Source organism: Neoarius graeffei, chromosome 10 (genome assembly GCF_027579695.1).
Source record: "Neoarius graeffei isolate fNeoGra1 chromosome 10, fNeoGra1.pri, whole genome shotgun sequence".
In the NCBI taxonomy this organism is placed as follows: domain Eukaryota; kingdom Metazoa; phylum Chordata; class Actinopteri; order Siluriformes; family Ariidae; genus Neoarius; species Neoarius graeffei.
Genome location: NC_083578.1, coordinates 55816348 through 55837752, shown reverse-complemented (window position 1 = coordinate 55837752; position 21405 = coordinate 55816348). Strand labels below are relative to the sequence as shown.

Genomic DNA, 21405 nt, shown 5'->3' with positions numbered 1-21405 from the left:
TGGATTTCTGATTTTCATGAGCTATAAGCCATAATCATCAAAATTAAAACAAAAAAAGGCTTGAAATAGTTCACTTTACATGTAATGAATATAGAATATATGAAAGTTCACTTTTTTAAATTATGGAAAAAGAACTTTCATGATATTCAAATTTTTTGAGATGCACTAGGGGTTAGAAGTTAGGGGGATTATTTTATCACCATTGACATTGTTTTCTGTCTGAGTGAACCTCCATGACATACAAGGTTTGTCATATCTCATGCTCCCTTTATGCCAATTTATATGAGATCACAGCTAAGCAGGCAATGCACATTTTCTTAGCTCTTTTCTCTTATGATTACAAACCCATAGACTTAATAATATTAATACAACCCCGATTCCAAAAAAGTTGGGACAAAGTACAAATTGTAAATAAAAATGGAATGCAATAATTTACAAATCTCAAAAACTGATATTGTTTTCACAGTAGAACATAGACAACATATCAAAAGTGAGACATTTTGAAATGTCATGCCAAATATTGGCTCATTTGAAATTTCATGACAGCAACACTGTTAAGGTTTTGCTGGGATTCTAACCTGGTTCATTGGTGTGATAATCCAGCAAACCCCCACTAGGCCACCAGGGGGATGACTCAAATGCAGAGGCATGAGGCAGAAGTAGAAAAAGTATCAAAAGGTTTATTTATACTATATACACTATATACAATCCAGGACAAAACAAAAAAAACCCAAAGAGTATAATCCAACACTGGGAAGACAAAGGGAAAAATAAAATATCCAAAAGTTCAAAGTCCAAAAAGGAAAAGACAAAAATGCAAAAGCTCAGAAGATCCAAAAACACAGTCACTACTAAATCCAAAAGAAAAGCAAAGTGCAAAACAAAGAACACAGTACAGAGGAAACTGGAGATAAACATAACAGCACAAAGACTTCGTGACAAGAGGACTGAACTCAGGGGGTATAAATACACAAACTAAATTGAACACAGGTGAAGATAATCAGGACTAAACAGGCAATTAACACAAACACAAAACACAGGAACAGTGGCGGCCTCTAGAGGCCAAAATAAACATGACACGAAAAGGAAATAGCGGCCTCTAGAGGCCAAAACAGTCCTAGTCCTAACAAACACATCTCAAAAAAGTTGGGACAGGGGCAATAAGAGGCTGGAAAGTTAAAGGTACAAAAAAGGAACAGCTGGAGGACCAAATTGCAACTCATTAGGTCAATTGGCAATAGGTCATTAACATGACTGGGTATAAAAAGAGCATCTTGGAGTGGCAGCAGCTCTCAGAAGTAAAGATGGGAAGAGGATCACCAATCCCCCTAATTCTGCACCGACAAATAGTGGAGCAATATCAGAAAGGAGTTCGACAGTGTAAAATTGCAAAGAGTTTGAATATATCATCATCATCATCATCATCTACAGTGCATAATATCATCAAAAGATTCAGAGAATCTGGAAGACTCTCTGTGCGTAAGGGTCAAGGCCGGAAAACCATACTGGTGTTAGGGTTTTGCTGGGATTCGAACCTGGTTCGTTGGTGTGATAATCCCGCAAACCCCCACTAGGCCACCAGGGGGATGACTCAAATGCAGAGGCGTGAGGCTGAAGTAGAAAAAGTATCAAAAAGGTTTATTTACAATATGTACAAAAGATATCCAAAAAGTAAAAATACAAAAACGCTCAGAAGATATAAGGGAAAAAATAAAAAATCCAAAAGTACAAAACAAAAGCCAAAAAAACAGAAAAGAAAAGGCAAAAATACCAAAGCTCAGAAGATCCAAAAAACACAGTAACTACTAGGTCCAAAAGAAAAGCAAAATGCAAAACACGGTACAGAGGAAACTGGAGATAAACATAACAGCACAAAGACTCCGTGACAAGAGGACTGAACTCAGGGGGTATAAATACACAAACTAAATTGAACACAGGTGAAGATAATCAGGACTAAACAGGCAATTAACACGAACACAAAACACAGGAACAGTGGTGGCCTCTAGAGGCCAAAATAAACATGACACAAAAAGGAAATAACAGCGGCCTCTAGAGGCCAAAACAGTCCTAGTCCTAACAACTGGGTGCCCGTGATCTTCGAGCCCTTAGACGGCACTGCATCACATACAGGCATGCTTCTGTATTGGAAATCACAAAATGGGCTCAGGAATATTTCCAGAGAACATTATCTGTGAACACAATTCACCGTGCCATCCGCCGTCGCCAGCTAAAACTCTATAGTTCAAAGAAGAAGCCGTATCTAAACGTGATCCAGAAGCGCAGACGTCTTCTCTGGGCCAAGGCTCATTTAAAATGGACTGTGGCAAAGTGGAAAACGGTTCTGTGATCAGACGAATCAAAATTTGAAGTTCTTTATGGAAATCAGGGACGCCGTGTCATTTGGACTAAAGAGGAGAAGGACGACCCAAGCTGTTATCAGTGCTCAGTTCAGAAGCCTGCATCTCTGATGGTATGGGGTTGCATTAGTGTGTGTGGCATGGGCAGCTTACACATCTGGAAAGGCACATGCTGAAAGGTATATCCAGGTTCTCGAGCAACATATGCTCCCATCCAGACGATGTCTCTTTCAGGGAAGACCTTGCATTTTCCAACATGACAATGCCAAACCACATACTGCATCAATTACAGCATCATGGCTGTGTAGAAGAAGGGTTCGGGTACTGAACTGGCCAGCCTGCAGTCCAGATCTTTCACCCATAGAAAACATTTAGCGCATCATAAAACGGAAGATACGGCAAAAAAGACCTAAGACAGTTGAGCAACTAGAATCCTACATTAGACAAGAATGGGTTAACATTCCTATCCCTAAACTTGAGCAACTTGTCTCCTCAGTCCCCAGACGTTTACAGACTGTTGTAAAGAGAAAAGGGGATGTCTCACAGTGGTAAACATGGCCTTGTCCCAACTTTTTTGAGATGTGTTGTTGTCATGAAATTTAAAATCACCTAATTTTTCTCTTTAAATGATACATTTTCTCAGTTTAAACGTTTGATATGTCATCTATGTTCTATTCTGAATAAAATATGGAATTTTGAAACTTCCACATCATTGCATTCCGTTTTTATTTACAATTTGTACTTTGTCCCAACTTTTTTGGAATCGGGGTTGTACATACAGAAAATAAATGACTGAATGTGCCAAATTTCCTTACTACTACATAGAGATAAAACAAGATTTTATCTGGCACAATAAAAAAAAAGAAAAATGAAAGACTGAAAGTTCAACTTTGAGCTGTATTCAGAGTCTGTGACTTACTAAGTCCAATAGTTACATCATTATTTACACAGGGAAAATTAATACTCTTAAGTTAATTTTCTGAGCACCCAATTCAGATTATGCAAATCACCAGTATGTAGTTCCCACTTCCTCAGGTGCCAGATTTTTCTGAACAGAGGTGTCCGAGACAGGGGATTTTAATTATGTCTAGTCCACTGCCTTTAAACACAAACAAATGCCTTTAAGCCTGAAAAAAAATTAGGGGATAGATAATGTGGACTAAAGAAGCATGCCAAGTTTTTTCTTTGCTGTCAAATGTTAATAGTGCACACAATTTAATTTAGCCATGAAATGCTTCGTCAAGGTAATGAAATTGTAATGTGTGTGCAGAATGTAGGCTAGTTTATCCTATTTTTAATTCATGATTGTGCATTGTCAGAGTGATAAAATAACAACAATGTTTTTGTTCACTCAATGTTCTTTCCTGTGCCCATAGTTTAAAGGATAATCTGACCAAGCACTCATCTGCTATATTTACAGCTCACTTTAATTTAATTAATTTAATGGACGTGTTTAATTTACTGTAGCTTTATCCATAAATAAAACTGTCCTTGAAATAGGCAATGACTCTGTCCAATTAAGACACTGTCTCCTCCAATGCCCTGTAATCAAAAACCCCCTTTCATAGACCTTAAAAGGTAACACTTTATTAATTTGTGATCATATTGGCATATTGAATATTGGCCTCAAATGGTAGAGCATATAGGGTTTTGTTTGTGTTTTTATACCTCAAAATATGAATTTAATTTTATTTCATGACATATTTTAGATCAAACTGTCACACAGTGAAGATGGACTTAATACTGCTCCTCACTCGAGCTGATATGATGCCAGACAAATGGGCTTAAATTTCACCATTGTGTACTTGACACATACTTCTCTGCAAACTCCTCCCGATGTGCATACCTTGAGCATAATTTCTGAATATATTTTTTGTATTAAATCTTTGCTGTTTACATGTAATTCTTTTTTATTTCTCAAAATTGTACGACACCACCATCACAACAACAACAACAATAATAATAGAGGTACCCAAGGGTATCGTAAAAAAACAAACAAAACAAGACTAAAAAAAGAAGAGAAAGAATAAAAAACACAAAATCAGACCAAAGACCCAAGACCAAAGTCCTGTTGGTTCCTGTTTGGATCTTGGTTTTGAATGTGCATTGACAAAAACCTCTGGAGTCAAAAGGAAAACTATAGGAGCAATGAAGAATGCTCCTGCATGAACAGTCTACTGAACAAAAATGATGCAGGGCAGCAGGCCACTCCAAATGGCAAATGACAAAAGACCATGTCAGACATCTTGGTATATGACTGGACTCGGATTTTAACTTCAGAAGTCATATCAAAGCAAAAACTAAATCAGTTTTCCACCATCTCAAAGCATAAATAGGCTGGATTCAGAGTTTTCATATCAAAACAAATTGTTGAGAAGCTCATCGTTTATCTACAAGAGACTGGACTAATGCAATGATCTCTTTATTGATCTGTTTCTTGATTAAATAAAATCATTAAACAACTCTTGCTCATTCAAAATGCAGCCTCTAAAACACTAACCAGGACCAAGAGCATGGAGCACATCACGTTTCCAATCCTCAGATCCTTACAGTGACTTCCAGTTAATTACAGAATTGATTACAAAAGTGCTGCTACTTGTTTACAAATCATTTAATGGCCTTGGAGGAAAATACATCTCTAACCTGCTTGAAGAAAACAAACCTGAGCAGGATGTTCAGCTCATTAGGGGCCTGTCGGCTAATAGCACCGAGGCAATATCACGGGCCTCCATGGCTCGCAGTCTAAAAGGTAATTGGACAATTGATGCTGCTCTCTGAGCAGGAAGCACAGTGCTCTACTGCAAGCATGTTTAGTTTCATGTATGATGGAGGAAGCAAATGCTTGCCTTCCATCTCTCAGGTGAATTGACTGAATGAGAAATCAGACAACTGTTGGGAATTGGTGACTAACTAACATTAGCTCTGTTTATGCAGGAAAATCATGATATAGTTGGATGGAAAATAACATATCAAATCTATTTTTATGCTTCCTTGAGATAGTAATATTCTCGTAGTTTAACAGAACTATGATGACCTGCACATATTGTTCATGTCGTGAAAGTGTGCTAAAGGAAGGGCATAAAACACTTGAATGAAGGATGTAACCAGTTGAATGAAACTCAGCCGATTTCACATAATTTTTGGAACAATTAGTCACTTAAATTAAACTCAGTATTTGGAAAAAAAGATATTATGAAGCCTACTGGAAAGATAATCGGGAAATAAAACACTATAAGCATATTGACCTGATATGACAGAACATGACATCTTGATTTTAATGATGTCGTGAATAAATAATCAGGAAGAGCAAATGGATGCTTCCTGTGTTGTTTTCTTTCGATTTTGTATATGTATAATGGTATCATAACACACACATGCATGCATGCATAGTGGTGCTTGAAAGTTTGTGAAGCCTTTAGTATTTTCTATATTTCTGCATAAATATGACCTAAAACAACATCAGATTTTCACACAAGTCCTAAAAGTAGATAAAGAGAACCCAGTTAAACAAATGAGACAAACATATTATACTTGGTCATTTATTAATTGAGGAAAATGATCCAATATTACATATCTGTGAGTGGCAAAAGTATGTGAACCTCTAGGATTGGCAGTTTGAAGGTGAAATTAGAGTCAGGTGTTTTCAATCAATGGGATGACAATCAGGTGTGAGTGGGCACCCTGTTTTATTTAAAGAACAGGGATCTATCAAAGTCTGATCTTCACAAAACATCTTTGTGGAAGTGTATCATGGCATGAACAAAGGAGATTTCTGAGGACCTCAGAAAAAATGTTGTTGATGCTCATCAGGCTGGAAAAGGTTACAAAACCATCTCTAAAGAGTTTGGACTCCACCAATTCACAGTCAGACAGATTGTGTACAAATGGAGGAAATTCAAGACCATTGCTACCCTCCCCAGGAGTGGTTGACCAACAAAGATCAGTCCAAGAGCAAGGCGTGTAATAGTCAGTGAGGTCACAAAGGACCCCAGGGTAACTTTTAAGCAACTGAAGGCCTCTCTCACATTGGCTAATGTTAATGTTCATGAATCCACCATCAGGAGAACACTGAACAACAATGGTGTGCATGGCAGGGTTGCAAGGAGAAAGCCACTGCTCTCCAAAAAGAACATTGGTGCTTGTCTGCAGTTTGCTAAAGATCACGTGGACAGGCCAGAAGGCTATTGGAAAAAAATTTGTGGATGGATGAGACCAAAATAAAACTTTTTGGTTTAAATGAGAAGTGTTATGTTTGGAGAAAGGAAAACACTGCATTCCAGCATAAGAACCTTATCCCATCTGTGAAACATGGTGGTGGTAGTATCATGGTTTGGGCCTGTTTTGCTGCATCTGGGCCAGGACGGCTTGCCATCACTGATGGAACTGTTAGGACTGGGACTGTTTTGGCCTCTAGAGGCCGCTGTTATGTTTATCTTGTCATGTTTGTTTTGGCCTCTAGAGGCCGCCACTGTGTTTTGTGTTTGTCTTGATTGCCTGTTTCCTGCCCCGCCCTGCTCCTTAATTAGTTTGTGTATACATACCCCTCTGTTTGTTCCCTTGTCACGGAGTCTTTATGCTATGCTGTCTAGTACTAGTTTCCTCTGTCCCATGTATCTTGCCTGTGCCCTTGTGTTTTTGATATTTTTGCTTTCTTTGGACTTTGTACCTTTTTGATCTTCTGAGCGTTCAGCATTTTGCCTTTCCTTTTGTTTTTGGACATTTTACCTTTGGATATTTTTATTTTGGTTTATCTTCTGAGCTTTTGGATTTTCTTTTTGTTTTTTCCATTGGATTGTAAATAGTGTAAATAAACTTTTTTTTTGATACTCTACTTTCGCCTCACGCCTCTGCATTTGAGTCATCCCCCTGGTGGCCTAGTGGGGGTTTGCTGGATTATCTCACCAATGCCCCCGGTTTGAATCCCAGCAAAACCCTAACAGAAAGACTCTGTCATGACTGACTCAACAGAGGCATCTTCAACGGTCTACTCGGCTAACCTTCAGGGAACTATGACTTTTTTAATACACTTTGGAGCTACCATGGACAAACACTTACGAGCCAACGTGAGACCCTTGCTCGCCACAAGGTACTGCTTCAGCAAATTGGGAAAACCCTGGCACACTCCTCTGCCTGCATCTCCTCATCCTGATCCTGCTCCACCATCTGCTCCAGTGCCTCCTGCCACGCTGTCTCCTTCACCTCGTGAACCCAGCCTTCCTGCACCACAGAGGCATGACGGCAAGCATGGTGAGTGCCGGGAGTTCCTTACCCAGTGCCAACTCACCTTTGAGCTTCAGCCTACCACCTACACTACGGATCGCCGCAAGATTGCCTTTATGATAACCTTGTTAGCTGGTAAGGCACGAGCTTGGGCAATGGCCATTTGGCAGAGACCGGGACCCGAGTGCTCTGATTTCAAGTTGTTTATGGAGGAGATGCTTCGTGTCTTCGATCAGGCAGACACCAGTAAAGACGCAGCCAGGAAGCTCATGTCCAACTGGCAAGAAGGAAGCGTCGCAGACTACGCCATCGCATTCCGGATGCTCGCAGCAGTCAGCGGATGGAACGAAGCAGCCCTGGTTTCAGCCTTTCACCATGGTTTGTCTGACCCCATCAAAGACGGCCTGGCCTCTATCGGATGCCCAAGTGACCTCGAAACTCTGATCTCACATTCTACTCGTCTTGACAACAGGATTAGAGAGCGCCGCCGAGTCCTGAGCTTCCCCGGCCTCACTGCATCAACCTGGAGCCCGTCTACCTCCTCCAGTGACTGTCCAGAGCCCATGCACGTTGGCCGTACTCGTCTCTCCGCAGCTGAGAGGGAGCGCAGAAGGAGGGACAAGTGCTGCATCTACTGCGGCAAGCCTGGCCATTTCCGAGCATCATGTCCCGAGCTCTCAGGAAAAGGACCGTCCTGTCTAGCCGAGGGAGGGTTGTGACGGGGCCTACCCTCTCTCCTGAACTCCCTGGCCAAGGAGTCTACATCCCGGTCTCCATCTCCTGGGGTGAGTCCGTCCACTCTTGTCAAGCCTTGTTAGACTCCAGGGCGGCTGGAAACTTTATGGATGTTCACTTCGCCCAAAGTATCAATGTCCCGACTGTTCCTCTTGAAGTCCCACTGTCTGTGTCTGCCCTGGATGGCCAAGCCTTAGGTGATGGAAGAGTCACCCAAGTAACTTCTCCAGTCTTCCTCCAGTCTCAAGGTCACAAGAAAGAAATATCCCTGCACCTGATTCCTTCACCAGAGTTCCCAGTTATTCTAGGTCTTCCTTGGCTCACCCGCCACAACCCTCGTATAGACTGGGTCACTAGCCAGGTTGTGGAGTGGGGTCCTGCTTGCTATGCCTCTTGTCTGCTCTCTAGCTCTCCTGTGTCTCCTGCCGAGCCTCCTGATCTCACCGAGTTATCTCAAGTTCCCACAGAGTACTGGGATCTCAAGGAAGTTTTCAGCAAGAGCAGAGCCGCCGTTCTTCCTCCGCACCGTGCCTATGACTGTGCCATTGACTTGCTCCCTGGGACTACCCCTCCTCGTGGCAGACTGTTTTCCCTCTCTCAGCCAGAACGCAAGGCCATGGAGGAGTACATCAAGGACGCCTTGGCCTCTGGGTTCATTCGACCCTCCACCTCACCCGCTGGTGCCGGCTTCTTCTTTGTCGGCAAGAAGGATGGGGGGCTCCGGCCATGTATTGATTACAGGGGTCTGAACAAGATCACTATATGCAACTGCTATCCCCTTCTGCTGATGTCCACAGTGTTTGATCTGCTCCAAGGCGCCACTGTCTTCACCCAATTGGACTTACGGAACGCATACCACCTCATCCGTATCCGACAGGGAGATGAGTAGAAGACTGCCTTTAACACCCCGTCTGGGCACTACGAGTACCAGGTGATGCCCTTCGGACTCACCGACGCACCAGCTGTTTTCAGGCCCTAATCAACGACGTCTTGAGGGACATGATTAACCAGTATGTTTTTGTCTACCTCGACGACATCCTAATCTTTTCCAAGACTGTGCAGGAGCACCACCACCATGTCCGCCAGGTTCTCCAGAGGCTGCTACAGAACAATCTGTTCGCTAAGGCCCAGAAATGTGAATTTCATGTTCCCGAGGTCTCCTTTCTGGGTTTTATTGTACGGACAGGCCAACTCCAGATGGATCCAGCCAAGACCCTGGCCGTCCGGGACTGGCCCACCCCCAAGTCCGTCAAAGAGGTTCAGCGGTTCTTAGGATTTGCGAACTTCTACCGCAAGTTTATCAGGAACTTTAGTTCTGTAGCAGTGCCCATATCGGACCTCACCAAAGGGACAGGTGGATCATATGTCTGGTCTCCTCAGGTAGAAAAGGTGTTCAAAGACCTCAAGCACTGCTTCTGCACGGCACCCATTCTGGTCCTCCCGGACCCTTCACAACCCTTCATCGTTGAGGTAGACGCCTCGGACAGTGGCGTTGGCGCGGTCGTCTCTCAATGCTCGGAAGGAAGGTTGCACCCCTGCGCATACTTCTCCCACCACCTGAGTTCTGTGGAGTCCCGGTATGACGTGGGGAATCGAGAACTGCTAGCAGGTAAACTGGCCCTTGAGGAGTGGAGGCACTGGCTGGAGGGAGTGCAACATCCATTTTTGGTCTGGACAGACCACAAGAACCTGGAGTACCTCCAGCAAGCAAAGTGACTCAATCCACGACAGGCTAGGTGGGCCTTGTTTTTCAGTCGGTTCGACTTTACCCTATCATACCACCCCGGCTCCAAAAGCACCAAACCTGACACGCTTTCCAGGCTGTTCGCTCCCACCAACAGGGACAGTGAAGTTGGGCCTATTATCCCGGTGTCCCGGATTGTGGCCCCTGTCCGCTGGGGTATTGAGGAGGCTGTCCGACGAGCCCAACGCCAGGACCCCAGTCCTGGGATGGGGCCACCAGGCCTCTTGTACGTCCCACATCAAGCCCGGGCCAAGGTTCTCCAGTGGGGTCACTCGTCCCCTCTCACCGCCCACCCGGGAGCTCGAAGGACCCTGGACTTTTTGAGAAGACGCTTCTGGTGGCCAAGCATGGAGAAGGAAGTAAGGTCATTCGTCCTTTCCTGCGAGGTGTGCACCAGAAGCAAGAACCCACGACAGCATCCCCAGGGCCTCCTGCATCCTCTGACCATTCCCTGGCATCCCTGGTCCCATGTGGCAGTCGACTTCATCACGGGTCTCCCTGAGTCACAAGGTAACACTGTCATTTTGGTCATAGTTGACAGATTCTCCAAGGCCTGCCGCTTTATACCACTGTGCAAGCTCCCTTCTGCCCTTGAAACAGCTAAACTAATGTTCAATCACGTCTTCCGAGTCTTTGGTCTCCAAAGCTGAGAACCAGTTTGCTTTTCCGTAGCTCACCGTGCTAAGCGGAGCCACGTCATTACGTCGCTGAATACGTCATTACGTCGCTGTATACGTCACTTACGTCGCTGTATACATCAGTTACGGCGCCACGTTTACATAAACCTTGGCATGAATGTTGAAGCAAAAACAACACGGAAGAAGCAGCAACAACAACAATAATAATAATAATAATAATAATAATAATAATAATAATGGATGACTTCGCATTTGTACAGCTGCTGCTTCTCGTCGCTTAAAAATGGCGATCTTTCGCGGTCTTGCTATTGTTGTTGGTCTTAACAACTCCGCCCCCCCGCTGACGTAAGCAGTTCTTTCCTCTGGCCCAGCAGAGAGTTGGTGCTAGCCTGGAACCGGCTTGGACTGATAAAAGAAACAGACTCTCTGTTGCAATGGTGAAGGCTGAGCTTCAAGTCAGGCTAAACTTTCAGTTGTCCTGTACTGAGTTCAAGACATTCATTGAAAATCAGCCAGGACTCACAGCAGCAGCAAAGAAAAACACCAAATATAAATGGAAGATTAGGTAAGGTTTTAGTGAATTAAATGATATAATGTAGTACAGGGGTTTTCAAAGTGTGGGAGAGTGAGCCCCCCCTCAGAGAGCAAATAAACAACAGCGCCCCCCTTCCCTTACAATTTTTTTTGTTGCTATACTTAATGTTCCATTCTTATTTAAAAAAATGGTTGTACACATTTTTATTTTTTTCTTTTACACATTTTAAACATCTGTGCTGTTTGAAAACATCTTTTTTTACACATTTAAAACATCTGTGCTTTTTAAAACATCTTTTTTTTTTACACATTTTAAACACCTGTGCTTTTTTAAAAAATCTTGTTTTACACATTTTAAACATCTCATAGCATCGTTAGCTAGCACCTCTTGGCAGACAACACACTGTGGCAGTGGAGCATCTTCAGATCCAGTCCATGAAAATCCAAACTTTAAATAATCGTGGTCAGACTTCCTTCTTTTTTTGCTTGGCCCAGACTCTGTCTCCTCACTCACTGTAGCTTTAGGTACTAAAAATTGATCCATTTTGTCTCTGGCAAAGGCTAGCTGAAGTTCGCTAAGTGTCCGTAATAGTAACTTATTCTGGTTTATTTTTCCTCACGTTGCGCCCCCCCTGAAGAACTCTGGCGCCCCCTAGGGGAGGCGCGCCCCACACTTTGAAAAGCCCTGGTGTAGTACATACTCCTGTATGTACTGTATGTGCCCAGTTATATCAGTTACATGTCCTCCTATGTATTTGTTTAGCCAAGAGCAGCAAGCAGCAGAGGCACAGGCAAAGCACACACCACACTCTAATGCTGCTTTTCCACTACAAATGCGGCTGAGTCGGGCTGAGCCGTGCCGTGCTGAGTCAAGCTGAGTGGGGCTGTTGGAGTTGCATTTCGACTACAACCGCGCTGAACTGTGCTGGCTGGAAGTGGGTGGACACATTGGGTGGAGTTAGCGAAAGTGGGTGGACGTCACGTGATGTCGTTAAGCAGTGCAAACAGTGACATCAGTGAGCTTTTAAGCGGTAGTCTCACGACCCGAATAGTAAACAATAAACATGGACATGGAGTCGTTAGTGTTGCTGGTCTTGGTTCTGTGGCTTGTTGTCACCGACAACGCCAACAGATACTGGCAAGAGCGTATAGATGAGGCGAGGCGCATAAGGCTTCAGAAATTCTCATAATTCTTCTTCTTCTTCTGGGTTTACGGTGTTTACAGATCCCAGCGTGCTCGCGGGGCGTGTGTGGGCATGTGAGGACACTCCTCCTCACCAATCAGTGCACAGGGGAGTGTCTGCTCACGCCCCCAGCCTCACTCGGCTCGCTTCAGCCCTACTCCAAAACGGTGCGAGTTTTAGGGGCTAAGCAGGGCTGAAGCGAGCTGAGTCGTGCTGTTTTTTGGTAGTCGAAACGCGAGCCGTGTCGGGCTGAAGTGAGCTGAAGTGAGCTGAAAAAGGGTAGTGGAAAAGGGCCATAAGCAATCAGGTAAGCTGTTTGACACTACACCTTACATTGTTACATTCAGGTATTCTTAGATACAATGAAAAATTAGATTATTTATTTTTATTCCACATAAGCAAGCAAACAAACAGAACTTAATTATGTATTCCCCTTTTACCTGTGCCCACTACTGCCCCCAGGTGTCCACAACCAAAAACTGTTAGAGATAAACCAAAATAATGAAGACCTGCTATATTATGTAAAGCAATTAACTAAATAAATAACTAGCAAAAGCGTCATTTTTACTAATTAGAGCAATACAATTTCAGCGTAGAAGGGCGATTTTTGTCTTGGGTTAGATGTGCGAAGGGCGCCGTTGCTTACAAGCAAAAAGGTCGATTGGATGGTCGAAATGTCCAGGATTTTTGTCAGACACAGGTGGCAACCCTAGTACTCGTGACTGTGGCACATTCCGATTTTATAGAATTACGTCCATGATTTGGAAAGAGGGCGAGGAAACTCTGAGGCTTAGTACGGAGAGGAGACAAGCATGGCTGAACAACATCGGCAGGGCTGATCTAACCGAGGCTAAAACCAAAACAGCTCATGTTTGCAGTAATTGTTTTATCTCAGGTGAGATGCAAAAGCTTTCTCAATAATATCATGGAAGAATATTATTTCGTGTTGCAAGAATTTTGCTATAAAATGAGCGTTATCTTGTCGTGGTTCACTCGGTCGTTGTTATAATTTTAACATGTGTATTACCATTTCGCTTCTAGGGGCACCAGCAAAATTACATGATAGAAACAATCCAGACCGGGCACCCACTCAGAAAATGGGCTATGTTTCATCCAAGGTCAGTAGAAGTGTCTTATCTTCAGAAAAGTCTAACTTTAAATAATATGGTTCAAAACCACACACATCTATCTTCTCTTTGTATTGAATCTTTGCTTGACCGTTCAAATTGTGGTAATACTGAGAAAATTCAGCATTGTTTACAAGTCTGAACAAGTCACCAGGCCATCGCAGGGCTGACACAGAGACAAACAACCATTCACACTCACAGTCAATTTAGAGCCACCAATTAACCTAACCTGCATGTCTTTGGGGGAAACCGCAGCACCCAGAGGAAACCCACACAGACACGGGGAGAACATGCAAACTCCACACAGAAAGGTCCTCGCCAGCTGCTGGCCTCGAACCCAGGACCTTCTTGCTGTGAAGCGACAGTGCTAACCACTACACCACTGCACCGCCCAGAAACAATTATATATCAGTTAAATTAAGATTTAAGAGTTAAAAGGAGGAACTCTAAAAAATTACAAATTTAAAGATTAAATACAAAATGTTAACATCAGCTGCTTATTATTAAATAGTAATTTTTTAAATAAGCATTTTATCACAATGTTGCACAAAATTTTAACCAAAGACTTGCATGTTACATACAACATCAGAGCCATTATTGGGATAAAATAAAAACTATGGTTACACAGAGCCATCACTGTTTGGCAAATCAATCATCATTTTAGTCTAAATTAATGCAATTAACCAGCTAACCAGTTTGTCATACTTTGGTGTTAAATTACATGCGCTATAACTTTTGAGATTTTTTTTTTTCCAGTGGGCTAGTTTTACAAATTTATGAATTTTTCACCTCACCTTCCTCCAATCCCACATGACTGGTAGCATTTTTGTCTTTTGGATTCTCTTAAAGTGCATGTCAAAGAGTATATGCGCGTTCATTAGGTTATGCAGGTCAGTTACTCTCAGGGGAGTTATTATTTGGGAACAATTGCTCACTGTTCTCTGTACTTATTCCCAGGTAGTCACTCCACATTTTGTCAGACCGACATTTCATAATATTATCAGCAAACATATCACAAAAAGCAGTAAAATAATGGTAGGGAAAGAGTGAGACATGAACTAGAAGCAGCATCTCTTTCTTCTTGTACTGACTTCAAAGCAGGAATATGAAGAATTCAGACAACTAAATCTTTAACAAACCCTAGAGACTCACTTAAATCTGTGCTGGAGGCAATATAGAAGTGGAACTGGAATCTCAATATATAGCTAACTCTTTCTCATCCTCAAATCCCACACTCAAGCCCATCAAACTCCCTTTCAATAAAGGTAAGAGAGGCTTCATGAACTTGGATGAATCTCTGAGCTATGATTGATGGGGAAAAACCTACAACAAATTTATTCAGGGGTAAGTACCAGTACAAGTAATCCACAACCAAATCTCACCCTTTAACATCAGTTGACAATATAAACAGAACACAGTACAGAGAATACACGGAGTGGATTGTCTTTATGCAGATACAACACCCAGTCAATCAAAAACAAAACATGGGAAAAGAATTCTACACAAAATATCAAAAGTAGCTCTTACCAGGATAGTAACAACACGTAGTACCACCCCACGCATGTTGTTCTCCAGCTTCCGGTCTGACAAGGTTCCATTTAGTCCATGGACAGGGTCCCAAGTCGCCAGCTTCAAAAATAGAAAAAATAAAAATAAACAAACAAAAGTCAACATTATTTGTGTCTAATAAAAACAGAAATTAAAACAGATCCATGCTACAGAACACAGATCAACCCATTGTAATCTCTACACAATGTACCGCTCAAAGGTAGAACACATCTAAACATAAAAAGATATGTCCCTGGAAAAGATGTTGTCTTAAAGGCAGAATATGTTGCTCCAAAATATGTTGCTCAATGTATTTTTTTGCATTAATGCTGCCATCACAGAAGTGTAAAGTACCTTTGCCAAGGGCACTGACACAACTGCATACCATGACAGACCCTGGCTATTGGACTTGTTGCTGGTAACAGTCTGGATATTATATCATGTGGTTATATCAGTTATAGATGAATGACGGTTCTTGATGTAGTACACTCTGAGGGATCAGAGATCATGGGTGTTCAGATTAGGCTTGTGCCCTTGCCCTTTATGCACCAAAATTTTTCCAGATTCCTTGAATCCTTTAATGATATTATGCACCATATGGATGAAATATCCAAATCCCTTCTTATCGGTCTTTGAGGAACATCTTTTTTTTAAAGCATTTCAATAATTTACTCACACATTGCTGTGAAACTGGAGATCCTCAGCCCATCTTTGCTCCTCAAAGACTAGGCCTTTCCTGGATACTGATTTTGAACCAAATCATGATTACTATAACCTGTTGACATCACTTGTTTCAAATCACATCATTATTTAATTGTTTTACCTCATTACTATCCCTAAATTGTCCCTGTCCCAACTTTTACTGTAATGTGGTACAGGCCTGAAATGCAGGAATGGATGTATATTAACAAACGAAATTAAGCTGATCAAACAAAACATGAAATATCTGGGGTTCACACTGTCTGCAATGAAATAGAAGTCAAAGTAAATTTAGAAACCACTACTTTCTTTTTTATTTGCATTTTCCATATCATCCCAACTTTTTCTGATTAGGGGTTGCATTTGTTTTTCACTTGAATTCTACTGATTGTGATATCACATTAAAAATGGAAAAATATCTGACATGATTTATCTTGCTTTAATTTTTTTTCTTTTTTTATATCATAAAAACCTGCAAAATTTAACAGGGGTGTGTATATTTTTTATATTCACTGGAATCGTGTCAACAGCACTTTAATGCAGGAAATACCTACAGTATATATGCATACAGTAACACAAGGATTAACACTGAACAAAACTTGCTTGTAATGTATTATTCCCTTTTTTTAACTTTAGGTTGCAAACGGTCCCTTCCCTTTTTTCACTCTTTTATTTCTGATCAGAAAGCTCATAAAAAAAATCTTCAGTACCCACTTTTTCGTGTGTGCACATTCCTCTCTCTTATCTGTGATCTTTTTTCTTTGCTCTGCAAGGTCGTGTTCATTGATGATGTACTCACACTACACAAGAATTACACTTTGGTTCTAAAATAAAACGAGTCCTTCTGAGCATGCAGGGGGAAAACACTATTTATATTCAAATTGCAAACATGTTTTCATTCATTCATTCATTCATTCCTGCATATACACATTAATACACTCATTGACACCAGTCGGGGGCATTGTTTTTTCACCTACTGGCATGTTTTGGGAAGTTGGGAGGAAAATGAAGAACCCAGAGGAAAGCCACACACACTCACACGGAGAACAAGGAAACTTGACATGGACAGTAACCAGAGCACAGGATCAAACCAGGGAACCTGTGATCTTGTTTTTTTTTTTTTTTTACCTAGGTTTTTGTTCATTGCTGTCTCACAGTTAAGGTTTAGTCCACACATATATGCACTCCCACATTTAATTCCCCGATATTTATTAAGTGTGATTGGCATCTAAATTCAACTGGTTTGATGCTTCTGCAGTTAATGAGTCAGAACAGATTTAGCCATGGGCTATTGCATGCACTTTTATCCATTAACCTTTCCATATGGATAGTTCTTAATGGTTATTGCCAAATATTGCTGAATATAATGGTATGGCAGTAAATCATAATAAGCAGCTTTCTGCCCCTGTGTTCCAGACTCACAGTAGTCTGGCCAAACTGGTCAAAAGCTTTCTGAAGCTGGTCAGAAGCCAGATTTGGTGGATAGACTACAATACAGTACATGGAAGCTATATGGAATATATAAAAAAAAAATGCTTACCAGAACTCTGGTTAAATAAGCAATTGGGTTTAATCACTCACCATCAGAATAGACGATAAGTGTGTAATTCTATAATTATTATGTTAACATTCATGTCAATGTCAATAAATGTTTATTAACATTTCAAACAGGGGCGTCAAACATATAAACGTGTGTTAGGATGAGCCAAATAAAGCTTGTAATCCAGCCTATCAAATGCTTTTAGAACCTGTTTTCTAAATAAAAAAATCATCTCGTGGACTGTAATTTATGGGGGAAAAAGAGCTAGCCCCTGGTGTACCACTAGGGGGCAAAATAGAGCAGTAAACTCATCACGAGAACCTCTGCCTACTGACAAAAAGGTGCCAATAATCCATCCATCCGTTATCTGTAGCCACTTATCCTGTACAGGGTTGCAGGCAAGCTGGAGCCTATCCCAGCTGACTATTGGCGAGAGGCGGGGTACACCCTGGACAAGTCACCAAGTCATCGCAGGGCTGACACATACAGACAAACAATCATTCACACTTCCAGTCAATTTAGAGCCACTAATTAGCCTAACCTACATGTCTTTGGACCATGGGGGAAACCGGAGCACCTGGAGGAAACCCACGCAGACATGGGGAGAACATGCAAACTCCACACAGAAAAGCCCCCGTCGGCCACTGGGCTCGAACTCAGGAACATCTTGCTGTGAGGCTAATGATGCAATTAGCAAACATAAATTATTTTTTCTAAAAGAAATAATTTAGGCCCACTTGATATTGGATGAAGTGAATGTGGCAGATTACCTAAAATGAGTTTGACATCCCTGATTTAAAACATTTAAGATTCTGGACATGCTTTTATGACTGCACCCTCTAATAATTCCTCCAATAGTAGCTCAAAAGCTTCTTCTATTGCACCATGTAAGCTTCCAGCTATAGTCTATTTCCATAATAAATTTCTAAAAAAAATGTAGCCTACAGAACTGTCAGACACATTAGAGTGCTATTTTTATAAATTACAGCATATGGCAACAACTGCAAAGATTGTTATGCAGGTGAACAATCAGAGAGAAGGAAAATTTCAACATGAAAACTTCTTATTTAAACACAAAGATTAATCCCTGACTAGTAGAACAAAGCAAATGTGTGCTGTGCAAGCAACTGATTTGCCACCATGCTCTGCTTTCCTCACAGTCAGATAAGGTAAAAAAAAAAATTAGATAGATTTGCTTTCATAAATAAAAGAAAAGGAATAAAAACACGAGTAAAATAATAAAGCCTGAGTGCGTCGTTCTTTTTTACTTCAAACATCAAATGAGCGGCTCCTCTGCTACAAATTACACAGAGGAGTGGCAAATGATTTTCCTGCTCACATCTTCTTTCAGAACTCATCATAAAATACAGAGCTCCTTTCACGGTTTCAGGACGGAGAACAAACTGAGGCATGCCGTGAAGGAGATAATGACAGCCACACTTGCACAACCACACAGGCCCCGATTCACTTTTGAAAGTGAACAAAACAGATCTTAAGCCAACATAATAATGAATTTGATTTGTCTTTAGAAAAGCTTTTTGAGAATGTGGAAATAACATATTGCAATGACTCATCTAAAAGACTATCGTCAGGGAATGACAAACAGTGCAACACGTCTCCAGTGTTATTTTACAAAATATCACTATGTGTCATTAGAAGGATCATCAAGTAGTGCCCTACATAGATTTGCATAATACATAGACTTGGATTATGTAGTGAGAGCAAAAAAGCAACTCCAACAATGCCTGTGAGCACTGGGCCTTAACACTTATGCTGTAATGGTACTGAAGGGAACATGGCCAGAAATTGAAAATTTCTGCGACTGAAAGTAGCATTTCCATCTGCTATTACATCCCTCTGTATGCTGTGATTGTGGTGTGTGTGTGTGTGTGTGTGTGTGTGTGTGTGTGTATGAGGAGAGAGAGAGAGAGAGAGAGAGAGAGAGAAAATGTTAGATGCAATTTTTTCCTTCATATAAATCTTTTTGACAGGCAGATTTTGCCTTTTGTATGCCTTTAAGCTTGTTCTGTACGACTCATGGAGGGAAATGAGCTGTAGTTGGCAACTTTCAACTTTTACTATGCAGGTGTCTCACCTGATAAACACTTTGCAGCTTTCTTTTCTTTTTTTTTTTTTAGTTTTCTCTTATTCTATTCATACAAGTTCTGGTACACTTACACATGATGAAAGGGCACCAGTACATTTTTAACCTTATAATATAAAGCCAATCAATTCTTTCTCATTATCATCAATTAAGCATGCAATTAAATTCAATTCATCTCATTTCCTGCAGGGTTGCTTTAAAGAGAGTTTTCATTTTTGGCATTTGACAGATCATTCCCAAGAGATTCATCAATTTAAATATGTGTAAAAGTCTGATTTGCTTTAAAGTGGGCTATTAATTCTTAGTCATATCCTGAATTAAAGACTTGGCTTGGAATTGACAAAATCTTCAACCAAAACCTGACATAGAGTCCGACCTGTTTGATTTTCCTCTGCAAGGGCTGCATGGCAAATCATAAAACATGACCTTCAGAAAATGTTTGTAGAAATGCATGATGGTTAAAGAATACAGCAATCTGCCTAAGTGTTTGCAATACATTTCATAAACCATATAATCAATAATGAGCTATTTGCCAGGGGAGCTTTTTATAGGGACATCACATGTTCACACATCTCTGAAGTCTCCGGACCTGCGTGTGAAAGTCTAGGAACAAATCAGACCTTAACAAATGTGGCATGAAAATCTAGGAGGCACACATTGCCCAGAGGCTTTAACAGTTCACTGTGAATTAAAGGGATGGTGGTATGTTCTATAAGACAAATTCATCATAACCAGTCAAGCAGAATATTCTCATTTTAGCAATATCTCCCAACAAATTCAACAGCTACGCTAAGCACATCAGAGTCAGGTTGATGAAAAGAAACGTTTACAATTCAAATTAGTTTTGCTGGCTAAATTTCAACCCAGTGCTGGTAGTTGTCATCCACTAACTGGAGACATAAACTATCTCATCCTAAGCAGCATTCCCCTGAGCTCCCAGAAGTGAATAGAAGGAAAGAGATTAAGGAAGTGAGAGAAACACAAAAAATGGATGGAAAGCAGGACAATGAGATGGAGGGGGAAAAACAGAAAAACAGAGTAGAGCATTTCCTTATATTCCAAGCATTCATTTCTTTCTGCTGAACATCAATAAGGGGGACTGTCCAGACTCTGAGAAGAGAATGGCATGATTAGCATACTATAAAGCGTCTCTCTGTCCCAAGCTAATCTCCCTTTGTGTGCCATTCTATCATGAGTATTCTTGACATTTCTACATCTTATGCAAGGACTTGCTCCCCTTAATCATCCTGCCACTGATAGGTGGTGTGTGAATGTGTGCATGAATGCAAGCAGGTTGTCTAGTCTCAAGTGTAGGTGATGGCGAGATCTAGTCACATCCCAGCAAATTAACAACATCTCTAGGCCTACTGGAATATTGTTAATATTCAGCATGTGAATAATAATATGGCCAGCAAGAGAGCACATGATCCATCTCGACAAAATAAAGGGAGACGAAGAAATAAACGACAAGGCTTATGCATCAACCTAGCCACAATCTTGCAGCCAATAATTCAGTGGTGGCTCAGTCATAAGGTCCAAGCTCACTTTGATCTGCTCCTGTAGTGATGAAACAGATTTCCTTTTTTTATTTGGCATCTATCAGTGTTTATATTTTAAGATTTCCACAGTTCCAGTTCCTACTGCAGATTCTGACAGATCGTTTATCCTAAACCGGACACTCTGTAGACAATCTTGATTCGCATGAATGTTTGCTATTCTAATGGAGCTGTCCCCCTTTTTTTCATCAATAGATATGTTTACATGCAGCCTAATAATCCATTAATAATCTGACTGTAAACCAACTGGGAGCAGTCTAAATGAAATTCAAGTGCTGTCAAGCAGGATGTGAAATCCCTTAAATAATCTTAAACCCTGAAACCGAAGAATAATAGCCATGTAAACCTTTCTGTTTGATTACTTTCACTTTCAGAATCTACGTTTGCATTCTGAGCATGTGCTTTTGACTCACAATGCA

The 21405-nt window shown here is 41.3% G+C and overlaps 1 protein-coding gene across 1 annotated transcript in view; it reads right to left on the bottom strand.

Moving 5' to 3' along the window:
* grid2 (glutamate receptor, ionotropic, delta 2) overlaps nucleotides 1–21405 on the bottom strand; it is a 1182816-nt gene that overhangs the window by 283327 nt on the left and 878084 nt on the right. The window contains exon 9 of the mRNA XM_060930811.1: nucleotides 15067–15168. Coding sequence (XP_060786794.1) covers nucleotides 15067–15168 — 102 coding nt within the window. The remainder of the gene's footprint in view (nucleotides 1–15066; nucleotides 15169–21405) is intronic.